A 22,730-nucleotide genomic window follows, 5' to 3' on the forward strand; every position below is an offset into this window, starting at 1 on the left:
AAGGTGACCTTTGCTAATGTTTCTGAAAAGTTCCCTTTGGTGAATGGGTGCGCACAGCAGTACAAATTCCATACCACGGTACAATATGGAGGGACTGGAACCACCCAAATGCCAGTCTAGCCACAGAATAACACTTAACATGCTTTCATCATAAATAACCAGAACCAAATGACATCCTACAGTAAAAAACGACTAAAGTGGTGGCAACAAAATGCCAGCCTCGCAAAGTAATAACCCTTATCATGCTTGATTTATCATAAATGCCCAGTAATAAATGTTATAACACAGTACAAAATAGCAAGACTGCACCAAATACCACTGTAGCCACCTAATAACACTTATCATGCTTGCTTTATCATAAATGCCATGCAAGAGGAAGGACATGTAACCAGACTGGCAGCAGCAATGCAGTCCAGTCTAGACAATTAACAAAACTTGTCATGCCAACATAGTGACTGTTTTTATATGGCTAGACAGGAGTGAGTTGCTCTCCTCCCTGCCACCCCTACAGCTGCATCCCTCCTCTGTACCCCTCTGTATCCTGCTCACATTATAATGTTTAATTATCTGGACAATTTCTCACGTGTCTTAGAACAGATCTTCGAGAAATGTCCCCTTCCTCCTTATGCAACACTGAATTGGGCACGCTACTGGAGTAGGCATTATCAACATACCATGTGCTATGGAATAGTAGCACCAGATCTCCTCCGGATGGCTTGAATCATAGCAACAGCCTCGCGATAAGCACTCCTCGGCCGCGATGCCTCGGAACCCGCAGTCCGTTCTTTGTTTCGGTTGCAGGGCACATTGCCTTTTATCTGTTAAAGGAAGGACAGAAGAAGCTTTATCTACGCTTCACGACAACCTTCAACGGTTACTCGTGCATTTAAAAAAGGGATGCACCAGATTCAACAGATACATAGAAATGTAACATGTGTATTGTAAATCGTCACTGATATGGGCTGGCTGATTGTCTGACTCTCCTTTCATAATGTCAACCTCTGTGTTTCTATCGGCGCCAACATGCGGGCAACGAAGGAAGATACACGCAGTCATCAATGTTTTCTTCATTCACAAAATGTTGCAATTTTCTTGGATGATATTTCAGGGCAGAGCGGCAAACACTTTGACAGTATAGAGTAGTGTGAAAAACATAAAGAAATATGCCAGTCTCAGTGACCCAACATAACGTTCATGTATTAAGCAACCTGATATTGTTTTTAAATACTTGTGCATGAGGTTGGCCAAATAGCATGTCATGATGATATTTGTTGATAGTACTGCACATTGCAAAAAGCAGGATTTATCTAAGATCTACGCTTGCATTTGATTAGTTTTGTTCCCCAGTGTGCATGTCCAATGGGCTATGCAAGGTTGGGGGTGTTTTGCTTACCAAGCCCTGCATGCCCATTAGGGAGCAGGCTGGGGAATTCCACCTCTGAATGAGTGTATGGGGCAATCCTGCGCCTCCCTGCACATTCAGGCGGCCTGGGGTAGTGCATCAGAAGCACGCCAGCTTGAACCAACTAAGTGTTCTTTGTATCCTGGTTTCTGTTCATGCTGCGGGAGCCGGATTTCTTTTGGGAGGCACTGTTGGTAAGCAATATACAGACGGGGCAGAAGGTAAGATTAAGAGGTGTACTTTAATGTATGTGTGTTTGTGTATATGTAAGTAAGCGAGAGTGAATGAGCGAATGAATGCTCTGTGTGAATGACCAGGTATCTGAATGTTGCTTTTTTGCGTGCTTGTGTTTGTACTGGCAGGTGTTTTTTCCCGGTGTTCGTGCAGGGGTGAGGGGGATTGAGAGGGACTTCAACATGGCATTTTTAATGGGCATCTATTAATAAGCAAGCATGCATGTTTTTACAACTGGCATTTTGGTTCAGCCAATCTAGGTATTTCTTACTGCAGCATGGCATTTTTTATTGGGCACCTATAGATAAAGTAAGCCTGATTAGTGTTATTAGCTCACTAAAATGCCCTTTTGGTGCAGCCATTCTTGCTATTATTTCTTACTATGGCATAGCATTTTTTTCTGGGCATCTGCGACATACCTATCATGATATTTGTGGATACACTGGAATTTTGGTGCAGCCATTGTATCCATTTCTTACTTTGGCGTGGCATTTTCTTCGCAGCATCTTTGATAAAGCAAGCATGATATGTGTTATTATGTGGCTAAACTGGCATTTTGGTGCAGCCAGTATAACTTTTTCTTTGGCATGGCATGTGTTTTATTCAGCAACTATGATAAAGTAAGAATGAAAGTGTTTGCGTTATAATGGTTATTAAGAAGCTAGACTGGCATTTTGGTGCAGTCAGTCTAACTATTTTATACTTTGACATGACATTTTTTACTGGCTATCTATGATAAAGCAAGCACGGTATGTGTTATTATGTGGCTAGAATGGCATTTTGATGTAGCCAGTGTAGGTATTTCTTACTTTGGAATGCAAGTGTTTGTTGGGCATCTATTATAAAGCAAGCATGATATGTGATATTTCCTGGCTAGGCTGGACTTTTTTTGTCACTGGCATATTTTGGTGCAGCTAGTCCGGCCATAATTTATTACTGTGGCATGCCATTTCTTCTGGGCATCAAGAGTACAGCAAACATAAGTGTTATTATGCGACTAAACTGGCCTACCTTGGTGCAGCCAGCATGGACATGTTTTCATATTGTGGCATGGTATTTTTAATGGAAAAGCTAACAGGGATATGTTCTTACATGGGGATACTGCCATATTTTGCCAGAACCAGCATTGAAATGTGTTATTATGATATCATTAACGGCATTATGTACATAGCAATCATGAGTTTGTTCTTACATGGAATACTTGTATATATTGGTGCAGGCAGCATGGAAATGTATTGGCCCAGCCAGGGTGAAGATGCTTTTATAGTGGCATGTATTGGGGACAAAGGCATCATGAATATGCTTTGAGAAAGCCTCCTGCGCACTGTTGGTTACTTGCATCGACTTGATTTTTTCATGAGTGACCCTACAATTTCAATTTCAAACTGTCTTTTTATGCCATTTTTATAGAACGTGTGATGTAAAAGGCACAATATTAAACCATTATTTAAAATAAAATCTCAGCGACGGTGGGGCTGGGGTGGTGGGGGCCCCAGTCTGCCATTGGTTGGTTTAGGATCCTTTGCTCTGCTTTGTCACTTTGACATATTGTGGGAAATATTTAAGCCCCTCCAATTTAAATATTCACCAGCCGCCACTGGGTATAACAATCAGTATACACATAAAAAGCGAACTAAAGCCTTTAAGGGTGGCTTTAAGGTAGAATGGCCCGTCTAAAAGAAGATAATAGCCGCACAGACAGGATTAATACAAGTACCCCCCACTCCCAACAGACACAGGGGCCGAAACATATGTCGACCATCTCTGAGGCCTGACTCAAGAGCCTCATTCACCTTGGAGTCCAGACTCTCGGGGTCTCTAACAAAACATTTTCTTAGGACTCTTTGTATGACTTTGTCTTCTAATGTCACTATCTAAAAATAAGAAGTGTCCTGAAGAATAAGGCGTCTGCCTGTTTTTTGCTCTGCATGACCAATTGAAAAACACCATGGGCCTCATTACGACCCAGGCGGTAAGTTACCGCCTGGGCCGTGACTTTACCACCATGGCGTAAACTACGTTTACGCCATGGTGGTTGGCGGACTTACCGCCCCATTCGGACCTTGGCGGGGCGGTAAGTCCCCAATCCCCATTTACCCTTCCCCATTCCCATTTTTGCCCCATAGGGCATAATGGGAGTGGGGAAGGCGTTAATTACGCCACCGTAAATTACGGTGGCGTAATTAACTCCATGGTCCCTTAGCGCCATGGATTTTAACACCTGCTAAAAGCAGGTGTTAAAAGCACCATGGCGCTAGGGGACCTCGTAATTGGCGGTAAGGGGTCGGCGCAGCTAACGCTGGCGTTAACCCCTTACCGCCAGGGTCGTAATGAGGCCCCATGTGCGTTGTACAAGAATGTAAGCCACGTACTAACCCCACCAGAAATACATGACTCTGATGTACAAAAAGAAGTCAAACAGTACTTTTTTGGTTTATAATCTATAATCAAATAAATCTGTTTTTTACCCACGTTTTGTTTTAAGAATTGAGTAAATACATTTTGAAATAACTGTTGTTATACAGTGATAAATCATAATTATACACAGTATAAAGGTGTTGGCTGATACCAGTAGAGTGGACGAAGGGAGGGGTAACCAGTTCACTTCTTTTTTGTACATACTTTATAATCTTCCCACAGTTGTACTGGTCCCCCGATAACATAAATAGGGAAGTACCCAATTAGAGACTGCTAGTGCCAAACACATACACACCCTACATTGCACATCATAGGACCTTTTCCCCGTGTTACTGGGGGCTCTGGTCAAGTCCTAGGCATTAGCTTTAATTTAGTCAACTCTCTTCATTTAAAATGACCCAAAACTACATCTCCCAAAATACATCTGATGGAACGATGAAAGATCAGGACTGGGGCACGGTGCCCCTGATGACATGGAGTGTTCAGGTAAGCTTTCAGATAAACCAAGTCACGACCATATAAAACTCTTTAAGAAACTCCAAATACCTACTTAACAAATATTTTACTAGCCATGTGAGAATGAGGTCAAACATAGTAGCAAACTAATCTGTGCAATACTTTGTAACTCGATCTGCTAAAAGAAAAGTGTCCAGAAGTTGAGGGAATCGCCATCTGGGTTGAACCAATATCATCAAAGACAATTGCCTGAACACCAACCTAGCTAGCCACAACAACTGCAAGCTTAAGGGAGATGTTCCCCTCTAGGAACCAGACCACTGGAAGGCTTGAAAATGAACCGGCACTCAAAGACTAAACCAGGAAACAGGCCTTCTCTTGCTATGCCCCAGCCTATGGAACACCACCCCGGTCTCAATCAGGGCCACTCCACTGCTCCTGCAGTTCAGAAAGGAACTTAAGAAAGTGCTCTTCAGGCAATATCTAGGGGGTCACTCAGGACCTGCTACTCCTAGATGCGTACAGCCCATTGGTGTTGGATATCCAAGATACTATAACATGTAACCTCCCCTTTCATCAACCTCTCTTAACCACACATTACTGGTATCAGGCTATGTTGATTTGTACTAAATACCCCCAAATACAAATATACATAAGAGCATATATAAAAATAATAATAAAGGTTTCCCAAAGAAACACTTCCCTGTTCTGATAAATCTATGAACATCTAACTACAGAAATAGGAATGCCACCGGAAAGGTCCACACATCAAATTACTAAACGATTTTACAACCCAAACGAGTAAAAACTAGTAAAAACTTGACTAGATCCACAAACCTTAGAATAATGGATACAATAAAAAAGGAAAAGCTCTGAGCATTTGCTTCAACGTTATTTTAAGAATATATGTGTGGCCCCATTGGTTCTTAAACCATATGGCCACCAGTGTTGGATTTATTTGGAATACACATTTCCGATCTGAAGCAGTCATTGTACAATGAGCACAGTTAGAGGAGTTCCCAAATGCAGTTGTGATGTAATGCAATATCTTGAAGAGCACAGTCTTTGCTAATGTGGTTGCCTCTTTGCACAATGTTCTGTAAGAGATGAGGGAAGTTAGCGAGAGGAGAGGGAGTGGCCAAATGCAAAACCTAATGTGTGCTGGTCTGTCTATAGTGGTGATCAAGGCCCTTGGGGTATGCGTATTCGGGATGGGCTCCCAAGCGAGGGCATCTTGTCTGAGTCATTCCTAGTGAGGTCTGACCTCATAGTGAGGATGGGCTTGGGAATTGCTGGAGGACTGTAGGGGGTAGGTTGGTCGGAGAAGTGTAGCGTTTGGGTGTCGCTGGTCTGAGGCAGGTCAAGGAGAAGTAGCAGGCATCTTGGGATGGGGATAGGGAGCTGATGTGTATAATGTAAGGTGGAAAGTGGAATGGTGAGCGTGTTAGTTAGGGGGAGGGATTGTCAAACGCAGGTCCTATACTCATGGGGGCTTGCTAGGTCAAAGAGTCTTGGCTAGAATAAGGTCTGCTTAGTTGTATTTATAGGAGGGGGAACCCAGGAACTAGTTGTCCCTTGTGCACTCAGTATGTGATGGTATAGAGGTACTGAACTGAGTAGTGTTCAGTCGCTTTGCAATTATAGAATGTGAGGTGTTCTGTTGTCCCAGAATGCAATTCTGGTATGTTTGTCCCTAGCCCATTGACCAGGCACCCCTGACGAATCTGATCCCTATGAGTTCGGTACTTTCTAAAGAAGGTTCCATCAGAGCCTATATACCTTGCTCCTTGGAGACGTAGCGCCTATATACCTTGCTGCTTGGAGAAGAAGCACCTATATACCTTGCTCCTTGGAGAAGTAGCGCCTATATACCTTGCTACTTGGAGAAGTAGCACTTATATACCTTGCTGCTTGGAGAAGAAGCGCCTATATACCTTGCTCCTTGGAGAAGTAGCACCTATATACCTTGCTCCTTGGAGAAGAAGCACCTATATACCTTGCTCCTTGGAGAAGTAGCACCAGATCACCTCCGGGATGCTGGAGTCGAAGCAGCAGCCCCTTGAGTTGCACTCCTTGGCACTGATCCCCTTGTAGCCGCACTCTCGTCGCTGGGTCGGTGTCAGCTCACACTGGTTCTTATCTGTTTCAAACAAAGTACATTTGTAAATCTCTGAGCAGGGAGACCTGTGATTTCTGTAGCCATCTGTAAAGCCAGCAAAGGCCTGCTCCTCTCATCATGCTTCTAACTGTTGCAAAGATGGTCCCCGACAGGCATCATTTAGCCAATTGACAAACAAATGGCCTTCACATTGTTATCTTATTTTCAAGCAGAAAATTGGAAATTGCTACTGGGCAAATTCCACCTGTTCCAGAAAAAAAGAGAAACCAGCTATTGTGACTGGTTGCATTGAAAATGCGTGCGCGTAGTTTGCGCTGTAATGATGCGTGGTGCAGTCCCGCAGGCCTGCGACTTTACGGACCTCTGAGGGACTGGAGGAGGGGAAATGGCGACGTGAATGCAATTGACAGACACTCATCACACACCAACACGCACACACCTGCAAAGGCACGCGGGGATGCGGATTCGATAAGAAATGACACGCATTGGCTCTCGTAGGAATGTGCTCTGGTTCCTTCCTGCAGTAACTCAGATTGGGAACAAAGGCACCCGTTTTTAAAAATGTTTTCCCTGAAAGTGGTTCGTTTCTCCCAAACTTCACAGAAATATTGATAAAATATGCCTTTCCTCTTTTAACTTTCCGTCTTACATTTTTCTAGTAGAGTTTCCCCCCGTGATTTGTTTTTTTATGAATCAGGCCCACTTGCGCACACACATGTAGTGGGCGTGCATTGTGCATGATGTCGGCGTGATTCTGTGTGAATCGCCATCCACATGCAATTTCTATGAGGATGCAATCACAAATTCTGCCTGTAGCACTTTGCCTGCGCAAATGTGTTCATTTGTGAATTTGCCTGATTAATTCAGCTTTTCGCTTTGGTAAATACATTGGGATGATTCAAAAAGAAATACATGTGCACGCACAGAGTGCGGTAGTTGCAGTTTGCGTTGGGAACCACGCGCTCTTCTTCCCTTTTAGATATTATCGGCTTCATTACAGGTTTGGCGGTATTTTGTGGTAAATGCTGCCAAACGAAGTTACCAAAATTACAAGTGGTGGTCGGGGGTGAAGTCCCCATCTTTTGGAGTCCATTAGACTCCATAGGGAGTTTGGCTGAATTACCGCTGCGGGTAATTCTGCTGGCAGTAAATCAGCTGTTTTTTAATTTTTGGGCAGTAAGGTGGAGGACTTACCTCCAGCATTGTGCTGGAAGAAAATCCCCCACCTCACCACCAAAGTTGTGGTATAACAGGGTGGTAATGCAGTGGCCCTTACCTCCAGCATTATGCTGGAGGAAAGCCCTCCCCCTTACCACCAAAGTTGTGGTATAACAGGCGGTAATGCAGTGGCCCTTACCTCCAGCATTATGCTGAAAACCCTCCCCCTTACCACCAAAGTTGTGGTATAACGGGGCAGTAATGCATTGGCCCTTACCTCCAGCATTATGCTGGAGGAAAGCCCTCCCCCTTACCACCAAAGTTGTGGTATACCAGGCGGTAATGCAGTGTCCCTTACCTCCAGCATTATACTGCAGGAAAATCCTACCCCCTTACCACCAATGTTGTAGTTTGGCGGTGAGGTAATGCAGCAGTAATACAGTGGCCCTTACCTCCAGCATTATGCTGCATGAAGGTCCTCTACCTCAGCACCAAAGTTGTAGTACGGCAGTGCTGTAATGCTTTTTCCTGCACTGCCACACTCATAATGGGGCCCTTACCTCCAGCATTTTGATGGAGGAAAATTCTCCACCATACCACTAAATTTGTAGTACGGTGGTGCGGTAATGCAGCAGTAAGCTAGTGCTAACAGAGTTACAGCTGTCCTTTTTCCGCACCTAGATCTTCTCTGACCAGAACATTATGGAGATGCATTGTCTCCAAATTGGCTGACCCTTTCCTTATTAAGGCCCCCTTCAATGTGTGCTGAGAATGCATTGTATTTTCTTTGCAGGCATGCTACTTGGTTCTGTTGAGCAGTCCATGTGGCTGAAATGTGGCGCCCGCCTACCGGGGGGCAGACACCACTGATTTTTGGGGAATTCTGGAACAGTGTATCTTGCGTTCCCCCTCTCCCCTTTCATGATACCCATGTAGGAACCTGTTCAAGATAAAAAGTCAGGCCCTGAAGTGTGGGCAGCACTGCAGGGCACTGGAGATTTGGCAGGAAGGTGGATAGGATTATTTCAGTCAGGTGACCTCTTTCCTGATGAAATCGCTGTTCAGCAGCTTTTTAAGAATGAGGAGACAAAGGGGGGGGGGGAGTCAAGTGTAACAGACAGCCGAAAACAATTACATTTACAATGTCTATTCACCTGTGCTGTTAAGCTAAGAGGCAATGTCACTTTTATTAGGGTAAAGAATGTCACGCAGGTCATACACAGCAATTTTTTATGCAGACCAGGGGCCTGATTCACAGAGCGTTTTCCTATGGCATTGCGCCATTGAAAAAAAGCATCTGTAATTCAGGCCCTGAGAGTATTTTCTGTGAATACCTAATGCCTTACAAAACAGCCTTGGGGGCCAGATGTCGCCATCTTGAATGTCGCATGAAAAAGAGCATAGGCCTGCCATCGTGTTCAATCATATGATGCCACTTCCTGTGATGTCATTGACCGGTCAAAGTATCAAATTGTGTCACTTTTACTACTATTATTATGGTAACATGGCACAAATGACCATGTACTGGAAACAATGAAAACAATCATTGCCAATGCCAATAGTTGTAGCTTTTGTGTAGACATTGGAAAGGCATTTGGCAGGCCCTGCCGTGATGGTGCTAACTGGTCATACATGGTAACTGCTAGAAAATGGTGCAAGCACCTGGATATATAATAGCAGTGATGGCAAATCCCAAAATAATGCATATACATAATCCAAAACGGATGGCTTTGCCTATACTTGTTTTTAACAGGACGTCAGTGAATGACACACATAGTGCTTATAAATCCAGTGACAGGGGGCAGACCTGGTGAAGACATGTTTATTACATGAGTAACACCATTACAGCTTCAACTAAGTCATTAACTCTCAGAAGACTGCTTTGAAAAATGCTGTCAGGCACTTCAAGCACAATTCTTGATGGTAAGGCTTAATAAAAAAAAGGTAGCTCAAAGAGATCCCAGGAGCGTGTGTTTTGGGCGAAGAGGGGAAGGAAATGGCTGGGAATGGCCATATGGATTAGCATGGCAATAGGTAGTCAAAGGTAAATAGCTAAACAACACCTATAAACATTGTTTCCCCCCTCACATGCCATCTTCCCCTAGCTGTACTCTATTGCAACAGTTTCGGCCTATAGGTGGTGGTGAAGCACCACCTTATAGCCAAAACTAAAAATGCTGAAATAACCACCTGGGCATGTGCTCCCCTACCTTGCATGCGGGAATAGTAGCACCAGTTCCCTCCAGGACTGCTGGAGTCGAAGCAGCACCCTCTTCTGTTGCACTCTTCAGCACTGATGCCACTGTAGCCACAATCTGTCCTCTGCTTGAGGCTCAGTGAGCACTGTTCAGTATCTGTTTAAAACAAAGCAAATTCCCCAAGCATTGAGCAAGCAAAGTATTCACATAGGCAGCATTTCCCTGGAAAGAGTTTAGAGCAAGTTTACCACTCTGGAAAACAAAAATACATTCAGAAGCAGCCAGCATTATGAGCCTGCTGAATGTGTTTGATTGGGAATAAGGCTCCTTTGTATGGTATCTAATTTTTCAACATTTCCACCTGTATTTAGCTATATATTTCCTTTTGTCATTTTATCTTTATTTATACACATTTATATTTGCTCTGTTAAAAAAAATTGCAACTAGCGTTTTTCTGCATATATTCAAATAAAAAATGTTGCCCTTTGATGCCTGTTATTGAAAGCTGTGTTTTTGGACATCAAGCCAAGATCCATTGTCACCTTAAAAACAAGGAGCTGCTCCTCATGTGGTTGTGCCCTTTAAACATTTTCAAAGAGCAACAAATAATGTGTTTAGCTTCTCCATTGGCCTGCAAGGAATAACTGCCAACCTGACGAGCTAATCAAGACTCAATCATTCTGCTTTTTTTATGTTTTTACAAGTAAAATAGAGTATTTGTTGTCTCTATTTATATGTAAAAATCAGTAAAAACAGAAAACTGGGAGCCATATTTATTTATTTTTAATTTATGTCAGAATCTTAGTTTATTAAAACTTTAGACAACTTTTTAAAATGATACAGATATCAATGTTATCCATTACCCTTAATACACAAAAAGAAGGAAAGAAAACTAAACAATTCATTAACATCAAATGAGCTATTCAAATATTGTCATATCGAAGTACATGTAGGAAATGCCAAAGCAGAGCAATTGTTGAATTATATACATTTTCACCTGAAACAGAACGAACAACAATCAAAAAGCAAATAAATGCTATAATTCATGAAGTTTGGTTTACGTTTAAAATTATAGCCAAACACCTTCCCCAAAGACACCTCAGAATCGAAAAATCGCCCAAATAAAGAAGCATGTAATTCATAAGTAGACGCACAATTAATTAGGAGATATTTAAGGTGTCTTTTGCAGACTGAAGCTTACACAATCTTCAATGCCTTTCGACTTTAAGGATATTTCGAATCAGACTCCATATCTGTAGAGTGCTGAGTACATTCAATTTAAAACCCATATAAAAGCGAAACCTTGGGTTCAGAAATGTCATGATATATTTAGACAAAAAATCATAGAACTTATGAATCTTTCCAAAATTCCAAATATAGTTTATAGCTCAAAATTGCTGCATTATCCTTGCACCAATCGAATAATCCCATTTTTACGAGCATCAGTATTGTCAATTAGGAGATTTCTGTCCAGATTTACATTAGCAAGCACAGTGTCACACGATTTACATTAGCAAGCACGGTGTCACACTCATTAGTGAATTAGTTGAGAGTTGCACATCATAGTGTTCTCATAAGAACATGTCACTCAGAGAACTGAGAACCCAGTGGAGGATCCAAGATTTTCCTGAAAAGTTTCTGGTTTAGCCAGCAAATTTACGATCCCAAAGATTGTAAGCACAATTTGTGCCGGATTAAGACAAAAGGCACAGATAAAGGCAAGCCTAATGTTTTTTTTTCTTTTCCAGAAGCTGACTTCTACAGTATGTAATGTTACCCAATCAGGTGAATAAAACTCTAAACTATATACAATTGTTAGTAAAACCTTCCCTATGTAAAATCTTAAGGGAATAAGCGAAAACGTATGGAATTAAAAGTACATCTTGTGCACTTGAGTGTACAGGGGTGCACGTTTTATCTCAGTTCTTGAACCAAAGTCATTCTTTCTTCTATCTATTTATTTATTTATTTATTTGCCTATTTATGCATTTAAATAGAATTTTTGTTCAGCGATGGCCCTACTCAGAGGGCCTTGTTGCCCTTTACAAGGGCTATATATTTGGGTGGTAGATTGGGATAGACAAGCGGTAGCACAGGAGAGTAATATAAGCACAATTCTCTTGGGTAAAGGAAGCTAGTGGAGCTGGGAAAGAGCTGTGGTTATGTGTAAATGTTTGGGAAGGTGGAGAATGTGAGCCTTGCTGCTGCGTTTTGTATGGCTTGCAGGGGGCCAGGGTAGTGCTGGGGGAGTCAAGTGAGGAGGCGTTACCATATGCCAGATTGGACAGAACCAGTGCTTGGACTGCGGTGCAGAAGTTGTAAATGGGAAGGATGTGTCTTCTCTTGTGTAGGAGGTGCAGTTGTAGATTGCATGTTTTGGGGACAGCAGCTATGTGGTGTATGATGGGGTATATAGTGAAGCCAAGGGATTTGACAGGTGTGATGAGGGTTGTCTGTTGTGAGTTCTTTGACCCAGGGGGTGAGGTTGGATTTGTGCCTGGGTCAGATCAGAAGGCTTTTCGTTTTGGGAGGATTGAGCTTGAGGAAGTGGGTGGCCATCCCGGTGGTGATGGTGGAGATGGTGGAGAGACAGGTTTCGAGTATGTGGAGTTGTGAAGGAGATGAGCAGTGGAAGTATATTTGTGTGTCACCTGTGTATTACGGACATTGTGTTTGCTAAGGGTCTGCCCAAGGAATTCTATATATAGGTTGAAGAAGAGAGAGTGGAGACGAGGAGGATCCTTGCCAGACCCCATTCTTGACAGGGGTGAGATTGATGAGGGGGCATGAAGACAACGTGTTTTCTGTCATTGAGAAAGGAGATGAACCAGTCGAGGATGGTGCCTGAGAGTTTCATCCTGTGGGAAAGGATGGTCAGTGGAATCAGAATGGTGTGGTTGATGGTGTACAAGGCTGCTGAGAGGACGAGGAGTAGGAGTAGAGATGTGTGCCCCATGGCTGTGATATTGTGGAAGTGAAGTGTAGAAGTATATGTGCTGTGTACACGTTCAAGGCCAGATTGGGAGGGGTTGAGGAGGTTGTTTCTGGTGATGTGTTGTGGGAGTTGGGTTGTGATGAAGTGTCCATGATTCTGACGATTTATTGCAGGATAGGATGGTGTGGTAGTTTTTGAGGAGTGTGGGGTCAAGAGACGCTTTTTTTAAGGAAGGGGAAGATTTCTCCAGTTTTGAGTGGAGAGGGGATAGCACCATTTGAGAGACAGTATCTGCATTTTTAAGTTAGTGTTCAGCCTTTCTTTGGTAGTAAGGGTCATGGGTGTGTCTCTGTCGATGGGGTAATAGGTGTCCCCTGTGGCGGCATGTGGGGGGTGGATGTGAGAGAACAGAGGCGAGGACTTGTCTGATGTGTATTTTAGAGTTCAAGTAGTCCATGTGGGAGTTGCATACTGAAGTGGATGCGGCTGTGGAAAGTGTGGATGATGATTTGGAGAAGAACTTGATGATGTCGAAAAGTGTATGTGTCCGATTGGTGGTATGATATGATATGATATGATATGGTATTTGTAACGCGCCTATACACAAGTGTTTCAAGGCGCGACGAGGCAGGGAGGGAGGGAAACAAAGGGAAGACAGACAAACGATCCTACTAGGCCAGGTGTCATTCAGATCGTGCAAGTGCAGAGGTAAGGGGAAAAGGAGAAAGTGCAGGGGGAGGAGGTGGGGGGGGGGAAAGTGCAGTACAAGGTAAGTAGCGTAATAAAATAATAAATAATAAATAATAAATAAAAGGGCCAGCTGGTGGCAAGTGCGAGGTAAGTGCAGAGCAAGTGCTGGGAAGGGGGCTGTAGGGATGCAGTGACAGTCCCACAGTGCAGGAGGAGCCAGGGAGGCAGTGCAAGTGGAGAGTGGCTGGGCCCTGGACCGAGGTCACAGAGTGGCCCAGATGCAGGTTTAGTGCAGACTTCAGTGGGGAGTTTAGCAGGTTTAGCAAGGGAGAGGGAGAGAGAAGGCAGAAGCGAAGAGGAAGGTTTTGAGGTGCTTCCGGAACCGGAGATGGTTCTCCTCAAGTTTCAGGGAGGCAGGAAGGCTGTTCCAGAGGGAGGCCCCTGCTGCGGAGAGAGATCTACCCCCAGCTCGTTGCTTCGAGAAGCGGCTGACCATGAGGGAGTTGGAGACGGACGAGCGAAGGGCTCGTGAAGGCAGATATTTAGGAAGAGAGAGTTGAAGGTATTTAGGCCCCAGGCCCCAGAAGGCCTTGTGGACAATGCAGAGGGTTTTGAACTTAATCCTCGCAGCCACTGGGAGCCAGTGAAGAGATTTCAGTCCTGGAGAGATACGGTCCCTGGGCTTGAGGCCAAGGACAAGTCTCGCAGTTCTGTTCTGGATAAGTTGCAGAGGGCGGAGAGTGGAGTTCTTGGAGTTAGTGTGTGGGTTTGGCATGGAATATGGCTGTTTTGTATTTGATGCAGCAGTGTTTGAATGGTGTCCTGGTGGTGGGACACTGGATTTGTATTCATACTTGATAGAGCAGAGGGAACTGTTGAACCATGATTCATGGTGGCAGTTTTCAGGATTTTTGTGATTTGAGGGGTGCAATTTTATCGAGGGCCAGTGTGATGATGGTGCTGTAATTGTTGAGGGGAATGGAGGGATGTTTGCATGGGGAACAGTGGGGGTAGTATGAGCAGTGCAAAGAAGACTGTGGGGGTCATTCTGACCCAGGCGGTAAGGGGTTAACGGCGCCGGTAAAGGTGCCAGAGCCGTCAACCCCTTACAGCCCTATTACGAGTCTGCTCACGGGAACCCGCTAAGGACGTCTGGTAAAACGAGCCGTCCTTAGCGTGGTCCCCCAAGCAGACAAAGATGCTAACAAGATGCTAACAACGGTGCCGGAGCCGTCATCCCCTTAGCGGCCTATTACGAGTCTGCTTGCCGGAACTCGCTAAGGACGCCTGCTAAAACCAGGTGTCCTTAGCGGGTCCCGCGAGCAGACCAAGATGCTGACAACCGGCCCATTATTAATGGGCCCGTTGTTAGCATCCTCCCCATTCGCATTGAGCCCTATGGGGACTCAAATGGGATAGGGATGGGTTCCTTGAATGAGGAATTACCAGGCCCTCCAAGGTCGGAATGGCCCGCTAATTCCTCATTGAAGGAACCCGGACCCGGCCCGGTAAGGGGGTAGCCATGCCGCTAATAACGGCATGGTTACCTCCTACCTCGTAATGACCCCCTGTGTCTGTAATGTGTTTGGTTTGTCTGGCTGGGGCAATAGGGTTGGGTAATCTTGTGTGGTGAAGAGAGCTTGAATGTGATTGCTAAATGGTCAGACCGTGACACCCATTTTAATTTTCCGCAGATAAATTATTTTGCTTGAAATTAAAAGGCCATGGGTGTTGCCAGCTGAGTGTGTGTGCGTAGATGACAAGTTTTGTGAGGTCATAGAGGATGAGTGGAATGATGATAATCTTTAGTGAGGGGTTATTGTTTGGAGGGGATCTAACAGAGTTGAAATCACCAAGGTTGATATTGGTGCCGGGGGAGCTGTGGTTGTTAGCTGCAAAGTCAGTGCAGTCAGTGTGGAAGTTGGGATTGTGTTTTGCAGGGGCTAAACGAGGTGTATAAGGGTAGGGGTGTGGATGTAATGGAGGCGAGCAAGTCAGAGGGAGCACTTCAAATGAAATGTATGGGTGTGTGTGTGGGTGGTTGCTAAGTGTGATGGACCCTTTGTAAATCTCGGCGATGCCACCTCCTTGTTTGTGTGGGCTTTCTCTGTGGTGGATGAGATAGCATGGTAGAAGGATGTCATAGATAATAGGAGCTGGGTGGGATTTGAGTCATATTTCTGTTAGAAAGAGTATGCCTCGGGAGTGTGTGCTAATAAGCCAGTTGATTTCATGCTTGTGAGCAGGTGCGACGTGTCAGTTGAGTGTACATGATTAGTTGTTTAAGAGGAGTGCTGTGTTGGAGTTTGATTTGAATGTGGTTTGTGTGCTTGATTTTTGTCATGTTTTTGACACAGTGGCAGACAGAGGTTAACAGGGGACATAGAATAAAGCAGAAAAAGATAACTGCAGGAGCCCTTAGCTCTGTCTGCCCCTTGTTCTGGACGCCCTAGGGAACGTGCTCAAATTCCCAAAGTAACCCGGAAATAGTTCAGCAGGAAACAGATATAAGCAGGAGCCAAGAAGTCGGTCCTATTTTGACAGTAGAAGCAGCAGCGGATTACAGAATGCAGGTAAGGAGATGGAGGAGGAGCTGCAAAGAGCGGTACCACACTACAAAGTGGAACTCTCTAAGACTAGGCTCTTTGTATGACTGGTCTTCTGGCACAACCATAAGCGGCTGCACACATTGTATGCTTCCTTGTAATTTTTAATGTATGTGATCACTATGTAATCGATCACTTTGCACTAAGTACCCTTGTGGGGCCGCATTCTTGTAACCCTGAATCATGCCTTCATCCATGTCGTCACAGCGCCTCGATGCCCGAGGGCTGTAGAGCGCTCTATAAATATAAATAAATAAAATGAGGGGGGTATTAATAGCTACCCCTAGCTGTGGATGAAAGAGAGAATGCAGTCAGATACACTGCAGGAGCGCGTTTTAAAAGGGCTGCGAGCGCAAGCATGTTGGGGGAGGGGGCTTCAGGCTGCAAAATAATATTGAACTATTATTTGTTTTAGTGTCAAGAAGGAAAGGTGAAAAGGAATTTCTCCATGTGAGTCTTTGCTATGAAAATATGTATTTTCATTGTACAGTGGTAGAACACCAGATTTGCCTATCACGTTTCATATATGATACAAGCGCAGCTTATTGTCATTGGATACTATTTTTCATACAATGTACCCTTAACAAGCGATGTCCTTATTCATTGGGTGTCATTGATGCAACAGTGTGTTTTGCAATGGTGCAGTAAATTACTCCCAAATCCATATCACTCACAAATGGGTGACAGGGTGTCACAGACTGTTGTCTTAGCATGTTTTTTTTCATCAAATACTATCCTACCCCTAGAAGAGATGTCCTTATTCTGAGGGTTGAGTAAATGATGATAAAGGTTTGTTTAATGCTAATTGCTTCCAACTCCAAGTTACTCCCACTATCACTTTGCGCCTTGAAACACTTGTGTATAGGCGCGTTATAAATGCCATATCATATAATATCATACAGGTTATAGCAGAGAGGTGTCAAATTAACAGCAATGCTGCTGTGGCAAGTTATGCTGTTAGTCAGAAGGTGTAATAAATATTGCTCATTACTGCCAAGTCCCCAGTACCTGCGCCCTCCATTAGAGTGCCGCAGAAAGGCCCAAAGCTGGTGGTATTAAAACATAGCGGTCAATCGTGCTTATGAACTTTAGTTGGGTGAAAAGTAAGACGAGAATACATGCGAAAATCCCATGTGTAAAAAGTAGCGATATTGCTGACAACACCAAAATATTGACAGAAATTATGCAAGTCAGAAAATACTGCTGATGTGTGATCTGCTACCATTTAAGTTGTCTGAAAATGAAACAAGTATTGGCAAAGCCAACATTTTGGGCATTTCTATAATCTGACCCCGTTTCGACTCTTCACAAATTTTTAACATTTATGCATATTTACAGTTTTGCACACATTATTTGCATAAAAACATAATAATATGTTTCTAGTTGTCTATGGCCCTCATTACGACCCTGGCGGAAATCGCGGTGCTAAATGCACCGCGGAGCACGGCGGAAAGCTGCCGATAGCGCCATGGAGGTTGGCGGATTTTCCGCCCCATGCCGACCTTGGCGGGGCGGTAAATCCCCATTCCCCATTTTACCCTTCCCCATTCCCATTTTTGCCCCATAGGGTATAATGGGAGTGGGGAAGGCGTTAATTGCGCCACCGCAAAATACGGTGGCGTAATTAACATCAAGGTCCCGTAGCGCCATGGATTTCTCCGCCCGGAAAAACCAGGCGGAAAACGTTCCATGGCGCTACGGGAACTCGTAGTAGGGCGGACGGGTCCGCCGCGAATAACGCTGGCGTAAACCCACTCCGCCAGGGTCGTAATGAGGGCCTATGTCTTTTTTTTATTTTTTACGAAAGAAACACAAAGCAGTCACATTCTCCTACCATTTACTGTAGGTAGCCGGCAGCATATCACTGGCTAACCACCCACCTGTGCACGGTATTATTTACAGAAGTCAGCATCAATAGATTTAAAGTGTAGGGAAGTGTATATTTCCAATACATTGAAATCATTTTTCTGAACATTTAATTTCAGCAAAGATAGGTCCCTAAGTCTGAGCTTAATCAAAGGCAGGTGTATCATTAGGTTAACCTCTTTAAGACACTAGCTTTGCAATCTGCTTTCATACAAATACATCATGGCTAAGAAGTTGTACCAAAAGCAGCTTAATGTCCCAATGAACCCATTAACTTTCTGACAGTCCCTTTCCGAGGCCGAAACCACAACCTAGAGAGCAGATATTGGGAAATCACACCATAACATGTCCAAGTGATATGTGATGCCAAACTCGTAATCCTAAACCTGGCTGCCTGCCTGAGTCCAGAGCTCCAACCACAATGCCACGGTACTCAAAGGTAGCGGTCTACATTCAATTACATCCATAGATCAGCTTGTGCTAAGAAGGGTAGTGAGTATGAAATGGAGCACATTGTTAGTGACACTACAAGATATGCCAAGGTGAGGCCGGTGTCTCAGAAGCTATGCCACGTGTTGCTTTGTTTCCCCCTAAAATGACATTGCTTTGATAACTTGGGGGCCAATCATCCAATCATCCCCTTTACCTTCCCCTATAATGGTTGGATACAGGGTCAGCGTCTCCTTCTTTGCTACTGCAGCTCTCTCCTGGGTATGGCGGCTATGCCACTAAGCCTGTTGCTTCTCACTGCAGCCACAGGTAGGTGGGTGAAGTTTGGGTCAGCCCTCAGATATTCTGTTACTGATCCCTCGCAAGTTCTGGTGCAGGCTACTGCGCGGCATCAGGCGCCCCTTCTGTGCTGTCCACCTACTCTGTGATTTGCTGAAACCATTTTCTCTAGACTAAATAGTTGCCCTGTCATAGAGTCAAGGTTTCTATTTAGAAGGAAGGGCATTTTTATCTCTACAATTCTCTCTTTTATAGTATGGGTGTTAAACCTGAAGAATGTTAATAGTAAAACTCCATGATGCAGATGGAAACATGTTTATTGGAGGATGACAATGAAAATAGAATGACTTCCCCAACACTACCAATGCCACCCATCTCCTCCTCAGCAACAGTTGACTGAGTCATCTACTTCCAACAACCCCCAGCATTCCAGATCCAACCTCCATGCCATCCACACTCTAAACTTGCACAGCGGACTTCCCCCTCAACCCCATTCCAACCCTGTTCAGCAACTCTAACACGCATTCACACTACTCTGCCTTATACACCCTGTTCCTGCTGAGGTCTCATGGGTCTGGTATCTGTCGGCAGGATCTAAAGGTAGATGTTGCTACTCACGCTCGTGTGTGGTCACACATCTCACCGAACCTCCAGCTGTTCATGTTGTGGTTTCTACATACAGGTGCTTCCTCACTGAGCACACATGAGTGCCCTTTCAAAGGTTGCAGTCAGTCTGCTGCTTTTTAGAAGGTTGTGATTGGCAGCTGCTGTTGGAAGGGTTCCACATTCTTACTCCTTGAGACCACCAATGTGTCGGGCACAGCCCTATTATTTGAACCCACCCAAAGTCAAGCCCACGCATCTCATCAACAGCAGCCCAGCACTACAGACCTTGCTGGATGGTCTTCCTTCTATCCTGCGACCTTCCATTACATCTGTCTAACCCAGGGCAGCACATGTGTGCTCAGTGAATGTGTACAGCAATGCAAGTAACTTTGCAAAAGACAACAGCAAAAGGAAGGCTCACATCCCACGTACAGCTGCTCCAGCATCATTTGGGTTTGCTGTCTAAGGGGGAGACATCATGATCTCACAGTTACGTTCTATTACTTCCTACCTTATCGTTCGAGGGTAACCCTCACAGCATTCCCTTACCGGCATTCCCATCTCCTTTCTACCAACAAATTCTCCCCAGCCCACACCCTTGATATGTTCAAGTTTCCAGCACCCCCTTTGTTGTGACTGGTGTTCTCCTCTCATGGTCCTGTAATCTGCTGTTAATGCCCTATTTGCCATTCCTTGTAGTACTTCCCCGGTCAATCTTCGCCTATTTCAGCTGCCTGCTGCCGAGGTGGCCATTGGGTGTAAGCAGCAGGGGCCTGTGCTGCCCCCACTTTTTCTTCCTTCGGGAGGAGGGGTTCTGCTTTTGTCTGACTGACGCCTCGACAGACAGGGTAATAGTTAAAGTGGCGCGTTCCTCCACATAAGAATTAGCAAATGCACAACCCCATTTGGTAATGCCACATCATATCATATCATATCAAGTGGGCAGGAAGAGAACTGGCCAATCATCGGTGGAAGGGAGGTTTGCTGACGCAACATTTCCACATCTGTTGCGACCCGTTGCTTTCCTCAGATTAGTCTCCACATCCACCATTGAAAGACGGGCTACATTAGAGGGCTGTGTGCAGTAGTGGACTTCTTCTCTTTCTGATCTGGCTTTGGAAAGCTCTGACAAGCTGGCTCTCCCATGGACATTTGATAAGGAATACTTCCCAGAACCTATGTGCATACACCACTTACTAAATGAGCTTGAAGAAATCAGTATCCCTCAGGCTCTCAAGACTCATCACTTATTGAACACCCTCTAAGAATAAGTATTAGCATCCGGGGTGTGTGTCACAGCCAATCGGGTTGCTCAGCTCACGGGCTGAATCCCACGATCCATGCCCGCTTTCTGAGAAACGTGGAGGCTGCTCGCACCTGCCCTGCCATTTCCCCTTACCACCCGCTCCTTCCTAATCTCTCCCTCTCCCACCGTCCCTTCGCCATCACCCCTCCCCACCCCACTTACCTTATTTCTCTGGCAGTGGTATCACCATCACCGCCACTTCCTAGGCTGCCATTGAAATGGAAGAGGGGCTCCCGCCTTCCATCTCCATGGCAGCCATCTTGTAAGCATTTTGTTTGAATGACCATGACGCAGCAAGCGATCCCGTTCCTTCGGACAAAATACATTGCTGCCAGCACCCTGGGTTTTCAGATTGAAAACCAGGGGTACTAAAAGCAATAAAACCTGATCCGGCCGGATCAATAATTATTTATTGCAACAATGTTTAATGGCAAACATTCCTAGAATTAGTGTCAATATATTTGTAGAAGAACAGAGGGATTTTTGATCAACAAATATTCATTTCTTTTTTTCCAAGTAGGTAATCGCAACAACAGTCACATATCGAGGGGTGGGGGGTTTGTTAAGAAAACAATCTCAGAAACTTTTAACATCTCATTACCCCACATACTCTTTCATCCTAGGCAGGCGGCCATTGATGGATTGATAATGCCTTTTCTGTGGTGAACAAGTGGACAGCGATGGATTAATAATGCCTTCTCTGATGGATTAATAATGCCTTCTCTGGGGTGAGAAAGTATGAGAGACAGTAATGGCAGCTAGTTTACCTGCCCTGCGGGAGTGGAAGCACCAAATGGTCCCAGCGGCGCTTGCGTCGAAGCAGCAGCTCCTCTTCTTGCACTCCTTGGCGCTGATCCCCGGGTAGCCGCACTCTCTTCTCTCTTTTACCGCCACGGAGCATTCTTGATGATGTAACACTGTAACAGAAAGTGACGATAATAAGAACCTTTCCACTCTTTGATATTATAGGCAAATGAGACATTTTAATGTAAGAAAGTGAAACTTTTGCTTTTCACTTATATGCAAGATCTTTCTTTGGAGGGTCATGCTTAAGAGAAACACTGGGCCTCATTACACGGAAGGCGGTAAACCAAGGTGGTCCATGCCGGTAAATTACCGGCACCGCCTTGGAGGAAGGGGGAATTACCGCCCTATTCCAAGGTTGGCGGGCGGTAATTCCCCCTTCCTCCATTGCCCTTCCCCATTCCCATTTTTGCCCCATAGGGCATAATGGGAATGGGGAAGGTGCTAATTACGGTACCGCAAATTGCGGTACCGTAATTAGCACCCTGGTCCCTTTGCGGGTTCGTTTTTTAACGCCTCCTAAAAGCAGGCGTTAAAGTACCAACCCGCAAAGGGACCTCGTAATAAGGCGGTAAGGGTTAACGGTCACCAGCAATGTTCCCTCTTATTATTTTTTTCTATGTGCGGAACCGGTTGGCTGTTGTGCGCACATTATTTTCCATGTGCGCAACTGACTAATGAGGTAAGCCAGTTTGTGAGCTACCGTCGCAGAAGAGAGTTTGCAAAGGAATTTCCTCTACCCAGCCACTGCAATTCTTTAAAAATCTTTTTCCAAATACATGGGCTAAAATAAAATGTGTCATATGTGATTATACAGAAAACTCAATAACCAGTCCAAGACTTCAGTATCTGCCACAGTACCTTGCAAATGTACTTCTGCGCAGAGAAAAATATCGGCCTCATTATGAGTTTGGCGGTAAGTGGTAAAGTTGGCGGCAACTCCATTGCCGCCAACTTTACCACTACGCCAAATTACGATTTCGGGCCTGGAGTGGAAGATTTTCCTCCAGGAAAAATCCTGGTGGTAAACCCTCAAACTCAATACCGAAATCATCAGAATTTCCAGTGCGGTAATCCCGCCAAAAAGACACATTTATTCCAACGGACTCAATATGGACTCAATATGAATGGGGAATTACACCGCCACCACCAGTTGTAATCTGGTGGAAATTCCTCCGGACCAAGTGGCAGTGACAGTAATTT

General features: G+C 44.7%; 1 protein-coding gene across 1 annotated transcript in view; it reads right to left on the reverse strand.

Annotated features, from left to right (window-relative positions):
• The window catches only part of LOC138525782 (putative gastrointestinal growth factor xP4), a 51,131-nt gene that overhangs the window by 11,625 nt on the left and 16,776 nt on the right, over positions 1-22,730 (reverse strand). The window contains exons 2-5 of the mRNA XM_069635990.1: positions 21,491-21,640; positions 9,998-10,141; positions 6,507-6,650; positions 675-818 (exon numbers count right to left, since the gene is read on the reverse strand). Of these exons, the coding sequence (XP_069492091.1) occupies positions 675-818; positions 6,507-6,650; positions 9,998-10,141; positions 21,491-21,640 (582 nt within the window). The remainder of the gene's footprint in view (positions 1-674; positions 819-6,506; positions 6,651-9,997; positions 10,142-21,490; positions 21,641-22,730) is intronic.

This window comes from Ambystoma mexicanum, chromosome 7p (assembly GCF_040938575.1).
Source record: "Ambystoma mexicanum isolate Mex_15411 chromosome 7p, UKY_AmexF1_1, whole genome shotgun sequence".
NCBI classification, from domain to species: domain Eukaryota; kingdom Metazoa; phylum Chordata; class Amphibia; order Caudata; family Ambystomatidae; genus Ambystoma; species Ambystoma mexicanum.